At 37.0% G+C, this 16,759-nt stretch overlaps 1 protein-coding gene across 7 annotated transcripts in view; it reads left to right on the forward strand.

Moving 5' to 3' along the window:
• Positions 1–16,759, forward strand: part of LOC136842602 (unconventional myosin-XVIIIa-like) — a 1,295,621-nt gene that overhangs the window by 748,295 nt on the left and 530,567 nt on the right. For all 7 annotated transcript variants that reach the window (XM_067110180.1, XM_067110181.1, XM_067110182.1 and 4 more), the window contains one exon: positions 8,588–8,726. In XM_067110180.1, coding sequence (XP_066966281.1) covers positions 8,588–8,726 — 139 coding nt within the window. The remainder of the gene's footprint in view (positions 1–8,587; positions 8,727–16,759) is intronic.

Here is a 16,759-nt window from a genome sequence, read left to right on the forward strand (position 1 = left end):
TTGATACTTTTGTCTTTGAGGCCAGTTCCTGTAACACTCTCTCTCTTTCCTGTAGGGGGCTAGTGCCACTAGTACACCTCATGCCGTGCACTTAAGGTTCTTTGCTGCATCCCCTCGGCCCCTAGCTACAACCACTTTCATTCCTTTTACTGTACCTCTGTTCTTATTCTTTTTCTTCCATCTTGCTTTCCACATTTTCCAAACAATAGTTTTACAGTGCGACTGCGAGGTTTTCCTCCTGTTACATCTTTCAAACCTTTTTAAAGTCAGTTTCCATTTCAGCGCTGAATGACCTCATAGGTCCCAGTGCTTGGCCTTTGGCCTAAATTCTGTATCCTATTCTCTCTCTCTCTCTCTCTCTCTCTCTCTCTCTCTCTCTCTCTCTCTCTCTCTCTCTCTGAAGTGCAGGGAGCATTCTTTGTTTAACTGAAGAACTTAAAGTTTAATCTCAGGGTAAGAAAAAGAATGATTTGGCATGTTTCCCTTAAATCCAGTACAGTATGCCCCTATTGATTTAGCAGTAAATTAGGTACTAGTATGTTAGTCGACTTGAATGAGTTGTGATGTGAGGTACAGGTTAGATTTGGAGTCTACTGCTAACTGATTTATTTACAGAATATTCACACAGGTCAAGGGCTCGTGCGAGCCGCAATGTAGCTTCTGACCTCTGATAGATTGAGACAGGGATTAAGTTCAAGCATCTGTGTTTGTTCACAGACAAAAACATACATATAAAATGGTACAGAGCACTTGACTGAAGATCATACATATATGGTTGGAAAGCTGGCATAACAATACACTTAGTGGTAATAATACATAGATCGTGACAATAATAAGGGTGAAGATATACAGTATGTATAAAAGTCATAATAGAGAAGTTGTGCTTCTCTCGATCGCGTGCTTTCCCTCGCTGGTTCCTCATCGCAGGATAATGGCGGTTGTTGTTGTAGGTGTGTGTTTAGGCCCACACATGTGGGTTCTACATGACCCCCCCCCCCTAGAGAGGCCTACAGTTGCAGGTCATCTGCGCTGGCAGTGTCAACTCTGAGTTGTTCTTGGACCCAGTAGGACCTGTGGTGGCTCTTTGCTCCCACCTTGGTATCTGTCAGTGAGTGACTGTTGTGATTGGGCATATTTGTTGCTTTCATTGACTCATTGTTGGTACATCTGCTTGGCTTTTGAGAAGATGATGTTGGGGCTGTTCTTGGGATCAGCTGATTGCTGCTACGTCGACTAGTGGGTTGTGTGCTGGTAGGAATTCCACTCCTAACAACGTCATCATGTCTTCCTTGATGAAAGTCCAGTCACCATCGTTCCCTTTGAAAGGTATTTTTATCTCCCGCCTTCCATACATCTTCAGTGGTGCTCCACTGGCCATCGTTGCGTGGAGTTTGGTGGGGGGAGCGTGGTTGAGTTGTTTGTTTGGGCTGGCTGGGATGAATGCTCTGAAGTCTTCTAGGGACTCCGTGTTGGATCTTTCCATCTCTTAGGAAGTAGCACGTGGGGCCCTTTCATTCGTGTCTGGAAGAAAGACAGTGGTGGACAGGTGCAGCTTCTCTTATGAGGTAACTGGTCTGTTCACCGCTGACTTTAGTATGGTTGGGTCGCATGTGTGACAGGCAGTCTTTGAAATGGGGACAGGTCGCTGTCAGACTCCGAGTCTGCCATCCGCTGGGTCCAACGAGGTGCTGCTGCTGCTGTCGGTGGGGTAGTTTTGTGAGGAGTACCTCGTACCTCCCTCACGAGGTCCAAGGATGACTTGGGTTGGTCACCCCTGCCAGGCAATGTGATGAGCCACCGGAGCTACTTATAAATGTGCGGTGGTTGCTCGTCTTCTGTAGGTGGCCCCACGTGGTTGAGGAATTTCTTGGCTCTCAGGGCAGGTGGCATGCTGAAGGATGACTTCAGCTGGTCCTTCAGCAGTTCGCTCAAAGACGTCGTCCGGCAGGAATTCAAGGACTGTGTCCGCCTCTGTGAGCTGCCGAGGTGATTTTCTTTGTGCGGATATTGTTTCCACCCTGAAGAACCATGCCCCTTAGTTGCAGGGCATTGACGGCAGTAGGCACGTGGAGGAGCTGGCGAGGGTTTCGTTGGCGAGATCGGCCTCATTGGTTTTGGGCTGGGTTGGTCATCTCTGCATGTTGCCAGTGTGAGGTGATGTTGGTCTTGTCAGTCACTCCAGGGTCACCAGTGTGAGGTGAGGGACAAGTGAGATTCGGCATCTGCTGCTAATTGATTTATTTACACAATATTCACACAGGTCAAGGGCTCTTGCGAGCCACAATGTAACTTCTGACCTCTGACAGATCAAGACAGGGATTAAGTTCAAGCATCTGTGTTTGTTCACAGACAGAAACACACATATCAAATGGTACAGAACATTTGACTGATGATCATACATATATGGTTGGAAAGCTGGCATAACAATACATACACTGGTAATAATACATAGATCGTGACAATAATTATGATGAAGATATATGTATAAAAGTCATACGAAAGAAGTTGTGCTTTTCTCGACTGCTTGCTTTCTCTCGCGGGTTCCTCATCGCAGGATAATGGCGGTTGTGGTTGTACAGTAGGTGTGTTTAGGCCCACATACGTGGGTGCTACAGAGTTATGGCAAGGGGATTGGAAGAGAAGAGTGAGATGCAAGTGTCCAGTGCTCTGTCATAATGTGTACCATCATATCTTATAATGAAACATTGGAAAGCCTTGGTGAGATAATTTTCATCTGTACTAAGTGATATCATTCATCAGATATCAGATTATTTTCTCTCTCTCTCTCTCTCTCTCTCTCTCTCTCTCTCTCTCTCTCTCTCTCTCTCTCTCTCTCTCTCTCTCTCTCTCTCTCTCTCTGCATGATTGATTTCAAACATTATTTTCTATCTGTAAAGTTCAGTATTCATAAAAAATTGATCTTCTCCTATTCCGTGCTTTAGTTTTGTGGCACATCCATAACAATAGTGACAGTTGCACTCATTTAGTTAATGCAGTATTCTGGTGATTATTCCCATATGCACTGTCCACAACTCAGCATTACCTGCATGCATCTGCAGGCCCCTGCTCCTAAAATATGTGGCATTTCTGTATATATAATAAATAGGAATGAAAAATGTGATGGTTACACTGTTAACAGTTTACATAGCACACTGAGAAAGGGATATTATGTTGGGACAGACTAGGGCCATCACATGAGAGGGGGTAGAGCAGTGCAGGGAGGGGTGGGAGGGCCCATGTCTGCTTGAGAGCTTTTGTAACTGTTATTGGCTCAAAATCAATTATGTCATACAGCATCATTTGGTTTATTTCCTTTGAATAGCTGATAGTGATGTGTCATGACTACATTATAGAAATTTCATCCTCTCATTGGCTGTTTGTGTGTGTGTGTGTGTTTATAGATTAAGCTCCTCTGCTACTCAAAGTCCTTGATGACAGTGAATTTATTAGTGCTTAAATTTGCAAACAAGATGAAAACAAAAAATGAAATTGTAGGTAAAATATAAGAAATTAATATATTTTCTGATGTGAACAATGCTCCGACCTCATAGATGCACACCACTTTTGACTATATAAATTTGGAAACAAAATAAGGTGGCAACACTCATGAGTTGATTGTTAAGTTGTGGTTGATGTGCTGCTCACCTTCTACTGTCTCAGTGCATTGCAGAAGTGAAAATTTGGCTGGAACAGCATATTGATTATTATAATTTTTTCACATATATTGTAAGAATATCTTATGTTTGTTCAAGTTCAGATTTGTTGATTTTAAATGTTAAGTAAGCTTTTCTGAAATTGACTTAACTGCAAACTGTAAAGCTTTAACAGATTACGAAGTAACAGTGTGAACTGCTGAGCTGTATTTTATCAGAACTTTTGTTGTGCACCTTGTCTCAGTCAGTGCATGTGTGCATATGTGTGTGTACATACATGTATGCATCACTTTGAAATAAACTACTGTGGGTAACAGTATTACTCCTCCCCTTGTTGGGCCTCCCTGGAGAGAGGGACCCCACCCTGGACAAAATTAATATTTTTTATATGAATATTAATCATAACCTTTTAACGACTTCCAGTGTGGCAATAGATGACTCTGAGGGAAACTCGATTCTTATAAACAGACAAGGTATTAATACACTAATACCACATAGAAGGCTAAAAAAACTAAATGCAGACGAGACCCGACCTTGACACAAATTGACTCCCTCTGTGGAAGTGAAAGTTGGTCAAGGTTCCTAACCTTAGAAACTGACAAAAAGATATCTGCTTTAGAATTAGAAAATTTCTTATTGAATAGACGCTCAACTTCTGAAATGTCACTCAGACAGATCACTGACCAGATGTGGTTGATAGGAACCACAAAAAAAAAAAGTTCAATCCAAAAATTACATGACTATAACAGACACTGGTACTGTAAATGTAAAAATAAAAAAACTTGATAATATGAACAGTGTACAGGGTACCATAGTGCTTCCTGAAAATTATGATGAACCAATTGAAAAGAATATGCTATTGGATTCCCTTAAAAGGAGGTATGCAAATGTTCAAGACTGTGAAAAATATAACAAAACTAGTAGACAAAGTAATAGACAAAGACTGAGAATAGCAAAAACTAAATTTGAAGATTAAAAATTACTCTTAAAAATTAAAATTATGGGCCAGAACAGAAAACTAAGACCATATGTTCCAAAACCACTACAGTAAACCTACCGTATTTGCGCTCTCACGATTCGTGGACTCACGTATTCGCGGATTTCTCTGTGGAATGTATATCATTATTCGCAAAAATTCGCCCATTCACGGTATTTTCCACCGAGAAATATTCACTAATTACTGTATTTTCATATCATTTTCATGACTAAATGCACTTTTTGTGACAAAACTATTAAAATATTCAGGTATAAGCATTTTTAGAGGGTTTTTCTTGTGTTTAAACTATCAAAATAGGCAGTTTTGAGTGTTTTTATAGGGGTTTGAAGTATTCGCGGATTTTAGCTATTCGTGGGGGTTTGCGGTACGCATCCCCCGCAAATATGGGGTGTGTACTGATTGCCAAAACTGTAGTAAGTACCGGCATACAAAGAAAAATTGCTGAAATACGTCTGTACTGTGTGTGTGTATTGTGGATCTAACAAACATGCCATACAGTTGAAGTGCAGTGAACCAAAATGGGTAAACTGTGGGCAAAATCACCATGCAAGGTCTAAGGAATGCATGTATTATACTGTATATACAATACAGGATTGAAAATTATTGTGGGGAAAAAACAGGAATGCCTATAAAAGAAGCCAACGTAGAATTGAAAGTTAGAGGAATGCATGATTCCGCTAAGAAATGTACCTTTTCTTCTATAACAAGAACAAAAAATGAAACAAAAATAGAAATAGATAAGGGTAACAAGACTCAGATGGATAATTCTCAAGAAATAATAACTACCTTACAAGGAAAAACTGAAATAGTAGAGAACCAAGAAACAAATACATTTGCTAATATGGATATTATTTATTCAAATTCATTTGAGATATTAAGGCAAATGGAAGCACAAGAAGATAATACATATACTGCAGAAATAACAGAAGAAAGTTGTAATGAACTGGAAGATAAAGAGAAAAAGAGACCTTTCGAGAGAACTTCACCTTAAACCAAAAAACAACCGTTACTAGAGAAACATTAGTTAAACTAAAGACAAAAGGCCCAAAGAAAGAACATAAACAAAAAATGATAGTAATACCTGTATACCTTTATTTTCTTCAATAAATAATAAAACCAATGGAAGCAGATACCCAAACACCGAAGAAATAGGAGAGTGACAAACCTATGCATAGACCTTGACATTAATACTAATAACTTTAAACCAATACTATCTTATGGATATAATTTAAAGAATCATTATTTTTTTATACCCTTTTATTTAACTCTCTTTTATGCTTGTCCATTTGTTTGTCTGGGTCAAATCTTCTGACTCAATTTTCGACCTGTTCCCTTCGTCCAATGGACTTGAAATTTTGCATAGTTACTTAAACCCGGTGACAATACAACCTTACATGATCAGCTGACCTGTAGTGACCCTACAGTGACCTCTCCCAGTATCTCAGGATTTGTTTGAAACTCGTTGGCTTTTTCATACCTTCTGTGACTCCGTAGAATAAGTTAATATGTACTAACTCTTAGAGATTTTTCAAAGCTTCTTTGGCTCAACAGGATGACACATTCATTTTTGTTAGCTACAATCATAATTCGGTTACAATTTTCATCAAAACTAAAAAGTATAAAATAAAAAAAAAATTTTAAACATTTTTATTAAAATGCACTAAAAAGTAAGAAATAATTTTTAGAGACGCCAGGATTTTCTTACAATTAATCATGTCTACAAAAATGAAAGCGTGGATGCCAAACATGGAAGAAAATGCTACAAGAAATGTTTCTTTTCTTGTAGCATTTCCTTCCGTGTTTGGCACTCACGCTTTTATTTTCGCAGTCATGATTAATTGTAAGAAAATCCTGGTGTGTCTGTAAAAATTATTTTTTACTCTTTAGTACATTTTAATAAAAATGTTTAAACAAATTTTTTTTATATTTTTTATATGCCAAGAACAGGTGTCTAAAAATAAATCCTTTAGTAAACCCCCCTACATATCAGTATCTTACAAGCACACGCACACAGACACACACACACACACACACACACACACACCGTCCCTCTCTGCTGTGTCATATCTTTTCATTTCTTGGTGTGTTATAATTTTCACAGCATAAAGTGGTGAAAAACAATAGAAGGGATGATACTAGATACATTGTCAACAGTCCAGACTAGTACAATTTAGCACTATGTACATATGTGGACATAAATTGTTCATTTACAATAGTTTACCAGTTTTTCTTTTTTAGTACCATATAAGAATTCCTGTATCCATTATTTTTTTTATTTATGTATAACCAATAATGGTTATTATCAAAGGTATTGGGATTTACAAATGAATTTAGCACTGTGCATAATCATAAATTGTTCGTTATGTTAGCTTACAACCTTTATTTTTTAATACTGTATAAGAAATATATACTGTATCCATAATTTTTTATTATTCTTTGCCATGCATAACTTAATAATGGTTTTTATAAGAGGTATTGTGTTTATATGGTCATTAACAGGTTGTTAGTAGGATTGGGGTGTGTATGAATTGTTACCTAAGGAGTTTGCAATTACTTAAGGTTTCAGGGACCTGTAGGGGGTCTTGGAAAGAATTCCCCATGGAAAATGTGGGCCTGTTTTATAACCTGATGAAGCAGTTCATTTTAGTAATGTGAATATGCTTAGTATTCCATAAATTTCTGTCCATATATGTAAATACAGGTCCTCTATATGTACAAGTTTTCAACTTACATGCTTCCAAGGATACAACTTCCATGTCAACATGATACTATATGGGATATTTAAACTATTTCATGCACTTCATTGCCACTTCTTCAAGGAAAGACTAAAGATTTTTTATAATATTAAATATGTACAATGAACAAAATGTCTAGAGCTTTATTACCACAGTGCTATATGCCATAAGCTCAGTACTGTACTATGCTGGATGCTAAGGCAAACTCTGTCCAATTTATAAACCAATTCAACTTACAAACCAGCTCTTAGAATGGAATTAGTTTGTATGCAGAGGGCTACCTCTACCTATATAACAAAGTCCCCTTCACACAGCATGTATTTTTTTTTTTTTTGTAATAAACCAGTAAACCCAGTTATCTGCTAAACCCAGTACGTACTGTAGCATTTTTTTCTTAGAGTACGTCCTTATGGGACTAATTTTGTAATTTAAAGTATACATTAATAAAATAAACACATGCATACTGCACATGGAATGTTCATTCTGCAAGGAGTTTTCAATAAATATTGTTAACCTGCCCTCTTAAATCGTTTTTGTACAGTACTGTTATTAGTTGGCATTCAAATCACATACCACTATAATAAGCAGGAATATTGAATATAGTGTAGGCTTCTTTTTTTGGAGGGAGAATATTATATTTCTCTATACAGCAAGCAATTCTAGCATTTACATTTTACAGTAATTTGCATAAGCATATAGTTGATGGAATTTGCATGTATTTTACCATAGCTTGGATCTCTACCAGCTTTAATTATGAAACTAATTATTGCATTGCAGCAAGTTTTATTTAATAAATTTTTAACTTAAGATGGTTTTGATATTATAATTCAAAGAATGTAATGGTGTTAGCTGTTTAATAACTTCAAAAGAAGTGTTATTGTCATTGGAAGCTGTTTCATTGCATAATAATAGGACTTGTTCAGATTCTGTGGTAGAATTCTGTTTTTTATTTCTGCTTCTACATTTTTATTACACAGTTGATTATTTAGTACTGTAAAATGAATCTTTCACTGCAGTTCCACCTTAATGAGGGGTAGTCTTGCTCAGTTAGTAAATTTTCATTAAAAAACTAAACATTCTTCATATAATACAGTAGTTTTACAGGGCAGTTTTTACTTTTGACCATAGATAGTCTTTATAGTAATTTTGGTTTTTTATTGTATTAATATTGTCATCATGTTTAATGTAATTTTTATTTGCAGCTTCAACAAATAAATTCCAGTTTAACAAACCTGGTAGTGCCCAGCGGGCAGCAACTCTTCTTGGGACATCAGTAGAAGAATTAGCACGCTCTATTTTTTATGCAAATCCAACTACTCCATCAACAAGGGCTTCTTTCAGGTAAGAATTACCCATTTTGAAATTGTTGAATGTTTCTTCATATTATGAAAGGTAAGTGGATTATGAAGATTTTTTAAGCATAGAGGCTGAGAAAACATTTGGCAAACAACCACTCCATTGTATTGGTAACACAGGTCTTTTTGGTAAAGTCCTTGTATGTATTTAATCATGATGGATTTTTTTATATTCAGAAAATTCTTCAGTGTTTATTGTTAATTCTTTTATTTTTGCTTATTGTACTGGTTGATTTGTTATGTTTCTGGTTAATTTTCATGTGTACTTTTTTTTTTGTTGAGAAAATGGCAATAAAAATTCAAGTAAGATTTGTACAGTATTGATGAAAATGAACTTGGCAGATGTTATTAGCCTTTATGCCATGGTCACTGCAGATGTCAACAACATAAACATGAATATTGTATTATGCTGTTGTTAGGGTAGAAACATTTTCCAATTATGTATTTGTATTAATCCACAATCTGCAGTTATGGAAAGGTATTTTATATACATTTTGATGTTTGTGTGAAAAACAAAATACTGTACTTTACTGATAAATGCAACAAGATACTCTACTTAAAAATGTGATGTTATTAGTTAGCGTGAGAAATCTGGTAAATCGAGAAGTAATAAGAGTACGTCTGTTGTTGAAAGAACACAAACCCAGGTTCTTTTTTAATAATAGTGTGTCTATCCTTTTGAGAACACCAACCCAGGTTTTTTTTTTTTTTACTTGATCAGGTAACTTTTTATTTGTCATTTCCATATTTTTTTTTTTTATAGTTTTGGAGTGTTTATGAGTGGTGAAGCAGAGGGTTGTTAAAGCATGAGACATTCTTTCACACATTATTATTATGGTAACATATAACTATATCCGATGGTATTGTGATTATCCAATTGTGATGAAGCTTGGTTGATAGGTACCTCTGGGCTTGGTGATTATTTTCAACCAATATTTTTCACTTTGGTTTATTTTTCAAAGTCAATTTAAAGGGCACAATTTTAGAAATTTAGTCTCTAGACTTCAGAAAGTATAATAAAGGTTTGGTAATCACAATCTTTCTGAGGAAGAATGTATGATAATTATTAAGCATCAGTTATTTGGTTTTCGAAAACCAGTACTGTGCAGTTACTTGCACTTTAATCAATGCATACGGGTATCCACATTTATCTGAACAAACTGGCAAAAGTTCAAATAAAACTTGTTATTTTGAATGTAGTTGTGTGAAGCAAAGATAGAATGCTCTAGATTGGGAGGAAAATACTTGTGCTGCACTATGTAAACTGAATACTATATGTATGCAGATTAGTTTATTGTGAAATTGTTTGCCGATTGTCTTATTGATGCTAAGTGGGGTTAGGGATATGAGAATGGGCAATACAGTAGTTATCTGACTTTAGTGTGGCTGGAGGGAACTTCAAAAGACAATTTGACCTTAGTCCTGTGGCTCTCCTATACAGTACAGTAGTTGAAATGTGCAATTTGAAATTTATTGTGATGCAAGCTATTGCATTTTTTTGGTGCCCCTTATGCTATGCTAGGACTCTTATTTGAGTTATGAATATGATATATCTTTGGTCTTCGTGTGGCCTTTGATACCCTGACCTCTCCTGTTCCAATGCTTGCAGAGAATCCCTTACAGGTAGTGAAGAGGTGTAATGCCTTGTCAGTACCATCAACCTGGTATTTTGCCTTCAATTAGGCATAAATGTCCAGTTTGGTAAGTGTTAAAATGACTTTGATGTAGTATACTATACAAATAAAAAAAATTTAAATAAGAGAGAGAGAGAGAGAGAGAGAGAGCGAGAGAGGGGCATGGGTGGGGGGACACCTCATGATTGTTGGTATGGTACAGTGCATTCATTACCCATATTCTTGTATGTAGGAAACTAGTTGCATGGCACTTATCATACATCAGATATCTTAATATTCTGTGTACAAGCGTATAGTACATGTTAAATGATGAGTGCACCCATGTTCACTCTGTAGACACCTTCAGTAAAGTATGTTTTGCTTGTTATAAAAAAAGTTTTATTACTAAATTTACATTACAGGGCAGCTTAGTGTATTGCATTGATTCACTGTGTGCACAGGAGTTATGTTTTTCATTTAAGGTTAGTGTTAATTACAGTTTGTACCTACAGAAATACAAACCTTCGTTCTTCATGTAGGATTTAGCTTGTGAATGCAAGCTGGAATGGCTGTTTAACTTTCAGACAAGGTCATAAGTATCAATAGGTGGGGGAAGACCCGCCCACCTGTCTTTGTTGATTCTTTGCCTGACTTGCCGTTTTCTTTCTTTTGCATCCTTTTCGAGTATTTTGCTCTTGTATGGTTGGTAAGATTTGTCTGATAAATAATTATGAGCCAAACCCCTCAATCGCTTAAGCTTTTTACTTCGAAGAGGTTGGTGAGATTTGTCTGATAAATAATTATGAGCCAGACCCCTCAGTCGCTTAAACTTTCTACTTCGAAGAGGAAACCTCCGGTTTTCAGGCACTGACCAGGGAAGGACAAGCCTTGTAATAGGTTTCTCCCTTTTGTAGAGGTAGACCCTCACACCCTCTTCACCACTTGCAAGAGGCATAAGTTTAATCAATCAGATCTATGTTCAGATTGCTTTGTCTGGCCGCCTGAACAGTGGGTGAGGTTTGCTAGGAAGAAGGTCTCTCCTGTGTCACTACTCCACCAGTGACACTGAAGGTCCCCCTTGGCACTTTTCTTCCACTTGCCAAACTCCCACCTGCTGTTGCTACTCCCAGGGTAGCAGTTTTCTCCTCTGGCTGACTCCTACTGAATGTTCAGTAAAGAGTCATCGAGGGGGCAGGACATCCAGCCCTGCATCTCACCTGGGCCCTCTTTTAGTTCTGAGGGAGAGCTTTCCTCTGAAGGATGCTCTTTCTCATGATGAAGGAAAGAGCCTTACTTTAACCTGACCTTTGTTCCAGGTGCAGTGGAGGACGAGAGGCTCAGGGAATTGTGGCCCTCTCTGGGTATCTCTGGAGAGCCCAGTGTTTCATCCCTTCTTGACCATCGGAAGGCAACTTTTACCATGACCGTGACAACTTCAATGGTCGTGGTCTCCACTGGCTCTTGGACCACCCCTGCATTCTTGGTATCTCCTTGCATATCTTCAATGATGTGCCTGCAGGTGCTGCCTTCATCTACATTTCTGGGGTAGGTCCTCCTCCAGTCTCTCTCTATAGTGCTGACCTCGGCTATACTCAGGAAGAAGTCAGTGAAGAGGAGGAGATATTCGTCATTTGTGTTTTTGAGTGTTTTCACCTTCCCTTGTTCTTCCAAATCTAGTAAGCAGAGGAAGAAGTCTGCTACATCTCTCCACAGGAAGTCTTGTCAGACTTCCAGTGGTTAGTTCTCTGCTGCAGAGAGGACTGATTGGGCTCTCGCTAGTGGTGCCATGAATATTGCAGCCCTCTTTGTTAGTAATAGCTCAACCAAGAAAGAGGTGTCCAAGAACACCATCTCTTGCTAGCTATATTAGACCAGGTGTGCAGGTAAAAATTTACTTGTAGATGGATTGGGTGCAAGTCCCCCCCCCCACTTCTAGACATGGGGTGAGAGGGACAGACAGTGAAACAAATCTCTTGATTTTAATAGCATGTTTTATTGTCTCCAGCACACTGGTTGTTTCAGCCTTCACCAGGTAATGAAAGCAAACTCATTCCTTTACAGCCAGAGGTCTAGCTGTAATACTGTATCTCATATGTTCAACAAGCTAGAGGTGCAGGATACCTTCCTCTGCTCCTCCAGACCAGGAAGGAGCCTCCCAGGTGGGTTTTGGTTCAGAGAATACCCAGATTTTTCCCACTAATGGGTAAGTCTCCTATGTAAAGAAGAAAGGTTTGTATTTGTATAGAAACAAATAGCAAAATTTTAAAGTAATCCGCATTTTTCCTAACTTACAAACCTGAAGTTCTTTACATTAACACCCCACCCCAGCCAGCTCTCACTGTAGCACCTGGCCTGGAGGGCAAAGTGGAGTGGGGAAGCACTTCCCCCTTCCTGCCAATAATTAACAACCTTGTCTGAAAGTTGATCGGCTGTTCCAGCTCGCATTTGTGAGCTAAATCCTGTGTTAAATAACTTTAGGTTTTTATGTTAGGAAAAATACAAATTACTTGAAAAATTTGCCATATTGTGTTTTATTTCATTACATGCACACAGTATTCAGATACTGTGAATGAGGAGTTTGAGTAAGGTAGCCTATTTTGACAAAGATCTCTTGTGAGACACTTTGCTTGGCTAAAGCAAAGTATTGTTGGGTATGTTTCATGTATAATGTACTTCTAACTATATTTATTTTTTATTCCATTACTGCATTGATCGTATGTCAATGGATTCTATAGGTTATATTGACTTAGTGTAAATTTTCATATATTGCCAAGGTTAGGCTAGGATTTTGGTGTATCCTAGCATAAACTAGAATATTTAATTCATATTACCTGCACTTCACAGAAGTTTGACTTCCATTGGGTCTATTTGTTTGCTTAATAGAGGTATTGCTGTATTACAGTACCTTTGGAGGTACAGTATTGTTTTAGGTTTTATTGTAGGTGTGTTTTATTGATTCAGTATTATTTGTGTAGTATACACTATTTTATTTATTTTGCTCAGACTCTGATGAAGCTTTGTGGTGAGTGGCCATTTTTCGCATTAAGTTTGATCTTGACTTTTTTCCAGAGTAGCAGGTCATTCTGAAGGCCAGAATTTCATCTCTTAAATCTTAGAAATTATGATAGCTTTTAGAGAAGTGTTCTTCAGAATCTCAGCCTGAACATAGAATATAATTATAATTATTGTTCAACAGTGTTGAAGGTATTATTTTATATCTATTATTTTTTATTACTCTTTTTATTGCCATCATTTTTCTGATTTCGATGCTGTAGGTTGGTACAGGGGATTGATAATTATTTACTCCCCTTGTTTTTCAAGGTCACACGTCAGTTTTCAGGCAAAAATGTTAGCCTCTTTCCAGATTTCAGAAGTTTTGTTATGGTGATTATTATAACATTTAAATACCTTTGTCATAAATATGGCCTAAAGTTTTTTTTCTAACATGAATATGAACCTACGCTTGCATAGATACTCAGCGCACGCAAAGTGCGCTGCAGCTGTCTGCTGACTTAAATAAAATATATGTGCCCGACACTAGATAAGCGCCTGTGACCTGAGGTAGGTTAGCTCTTAAATTTTGTTTTCAGCTGTCTTGGTATGTGGTAATCGTGTAGTTGAGATTTGCTTCTGTGTCTGTCACATGTTCATACCCTTTCTTGGCAATTGCTGCGACAGCTTGCCCTCATAGTGTCTTTTTTGCCTCCAGTAGCCCTTTAACCCATAAACGCCGAGCCTCTATTTACAAGTGTCTGCCGTATGCCGGCGGGGTTTGGGAATTAGCGCCAAAGCGGAAAGAAAGTTTTTTTTTTTTTTTTTTTAAATCACAGCACACTTAGTATTTAAGATTAAGAGTTCTTTTTGGCTCCTTTTTTTCTCATTGCCTGAGTTTAGTATGCAGCCATCAGAAATGAAAAAAAATATATCATTATCATATACAGGTTGACCATCACTAATCCGGAATCGTTGGGACTTGGGGGGTGCTGGATTAGCCATTTTGCCGGATTAGCCATTTATTAGGCTAGAATACACGAAACCCAGTAACTAAGCACCTCATCTTAGAATTAAAATATCCCATAAATCAGCACAAGTTGGTTAATAAAGAAAAGACAATTATCAAATACAGGTAGTGCTCGAGTTACGATAATTCGACTTACAATATTTTGAGTTTACGATGGGGTTAGCAATAATACCGATACGAAAATATTTAGGAAATATTTTTAGATTTCGCGCAGGCAGCGAGAGAGACCAACTTACAATAGACCAACTTCTTTTCCTCCATCTCTTTATTCCATCTGCTAGTTAAAAAAGTAAGAGAGAATGATAAAAGTATTGTTAGTAATGTTATACTCTTACGTAAATGCGTACAGCCATGAACAACCGAATGGGAAACTTGTTTTGCTAATAATCGTATCGGATAACAACTGTTTTGCTTGTATTTCAACCATCGTACGGTGATACACAATTACTGTAGTTATGTTACAAATGACGTTAAGTACTGTACAATAGGACTGATATATTTTTTACACTATTCCCTTATTCGCTTTGGAGAAAAGATCGGCAGGGAAATATACTGCTACAGTAGCTTTAAGCTGCAAGTTGTAGCTGAAGCTGAGAAAACAATGTTCAAGCTGCTAATGACTATAAATTATCGTGCATCGGCAACATGGATGAAACTCGACTGTAAATAAAACTGGAGAGAATGTATTTTAATCAAAACTACAGGGCATGAAAGAATACAAATTACCACTGTTTTCATGCCGATAAAAGATAAATACGTAAAGCTTGTATTATGATGAAATCAAGAGAAAATAGCGACCGGAATCTTGATTTATTTTACACAAAACAAACATGCCCCCAAAATGGCCAGCCGCAATTCCTGCGAACGTCATATAATAACGAAAAAATAGCTAAATTAATTTCACAATGAGACATATTTAAGTTATATTTCGACTTAAAAACACTTCGTATAACAAAAAATATCCTTGTCCCAAATAAATAAAGTATCCATATTCATTTACACTAACTAGAAGCAAGAAAAGCACTTTCAACTTAGTTAAATGCGGCGAAATAACCACCGCGATGTTGATTCCCAAAACAAAACATTTATCGCAATTTATAATACAAAAGCAATATGAGAATATACGCAGTTGGAAACAATGAAGTAAAGCATAACTTTTTAAAAGATCCATGAAAAAGATTCACATTCGGTATGTTGATGTTTGTATAATACTATTAGTATGTGAATAGAGTTCAGTATAATGTAGGGTAGGCTACCAGTTTGTTGATGCAGCACACTGCGCCACCAAATCGAAGCGGCCGGCGAGCGAGTTAGAGCAGCGACCCGGGAAATTTGAAAATTAGTGCGGAAACATTAGAAATTACTCTAGCCGAAATTTGTGCCAGATTACTGATTGTTCCGGACTACTGATTGCCGGATTAGTGATGGTCAACCTGTATAAATAATGGAATATATGACAGCGCGAAAAAAAATTTCGTATATAATTGTATACAAATCGCTCTGTGAGCAAAACGGTTAATGCTAATGAGCTATTTTTTTTTCGTTGTATTGTACACTAAATTTCGATGATTTTGGTATATAACAAATTGTAAAACGATCAAAGCAGCATAGAGGAAATATTATCACAAAATGATGCATAAAAAGAAGTTTTTTTTTAAATTCACCATAAATCGAAATATTGTGCTAGAGACTTCCCGTTCATTGCAAAATGAAGGTAAACGATTGAACATTACTAGAATGTAAGAGTTTTAGCTTACAATAGCATTTTTCGACCATTTCGGTCGAGTCAAAGTTGACTGAAGGTTGAAATTTCGGCACTTATCATGATTTATATGACAATATTTCAAAACTGATAAAAGCTACAACCATGAGTTATTTTTTGTTGTATTTTACATGAAATTGCACACATTTTCATATATAAAACTTTATGTAACGGCTAATATAAAACGGTGCAAAAATTACGACAAAGTGACTAAAGAAATTCTGAGATTTTCAGCAGAGTTAGCGCGCGCGGAGGTAAGGAAAAAGTTTTTTTCAAAAATTTACCATAAATCGAAATATTGTGCTAGAGACTTCTCGTTTGTTGCCAAATGAAGGTAAATGATTAAATATTACTAGAATGTAAGAGTTTTAGCTTACAATTGCATTTTTCTACCATTTCGGTCGAGTCAAAGTTGACCGACGGTTGAAATTTTGGCACTTACCGTGATTTATATGAAAATATTTCAAAACTGATAGAAGCTACAACCATGAATTATTTTTTGTATTTGTATTCTACATGAAATTGCGCACATTTTCATATATTAAAAGTTATGTAACGGTTAATATAAAACGGTGCAAAAATTACGACAAAGTGACTAAAGAATTTCTGAGATTTTCAGCAGA

This window comes from Macrobrachium rosenbergii, chromosome 10, assembly GCF_040412425.1.
Source record: "Macrobrachium rosenbergii isolate ZJJX-2024 chromosome 10, ASM4041242v1, whole genome shotgun sequence".
Taxonomy (NCBI): Eukaryota; Metazoa; Arthropoda; class Malacostraca; order Decapoda; family Palaemonidae; genus Macrobrachium; species Macrobrachium rosenbergii.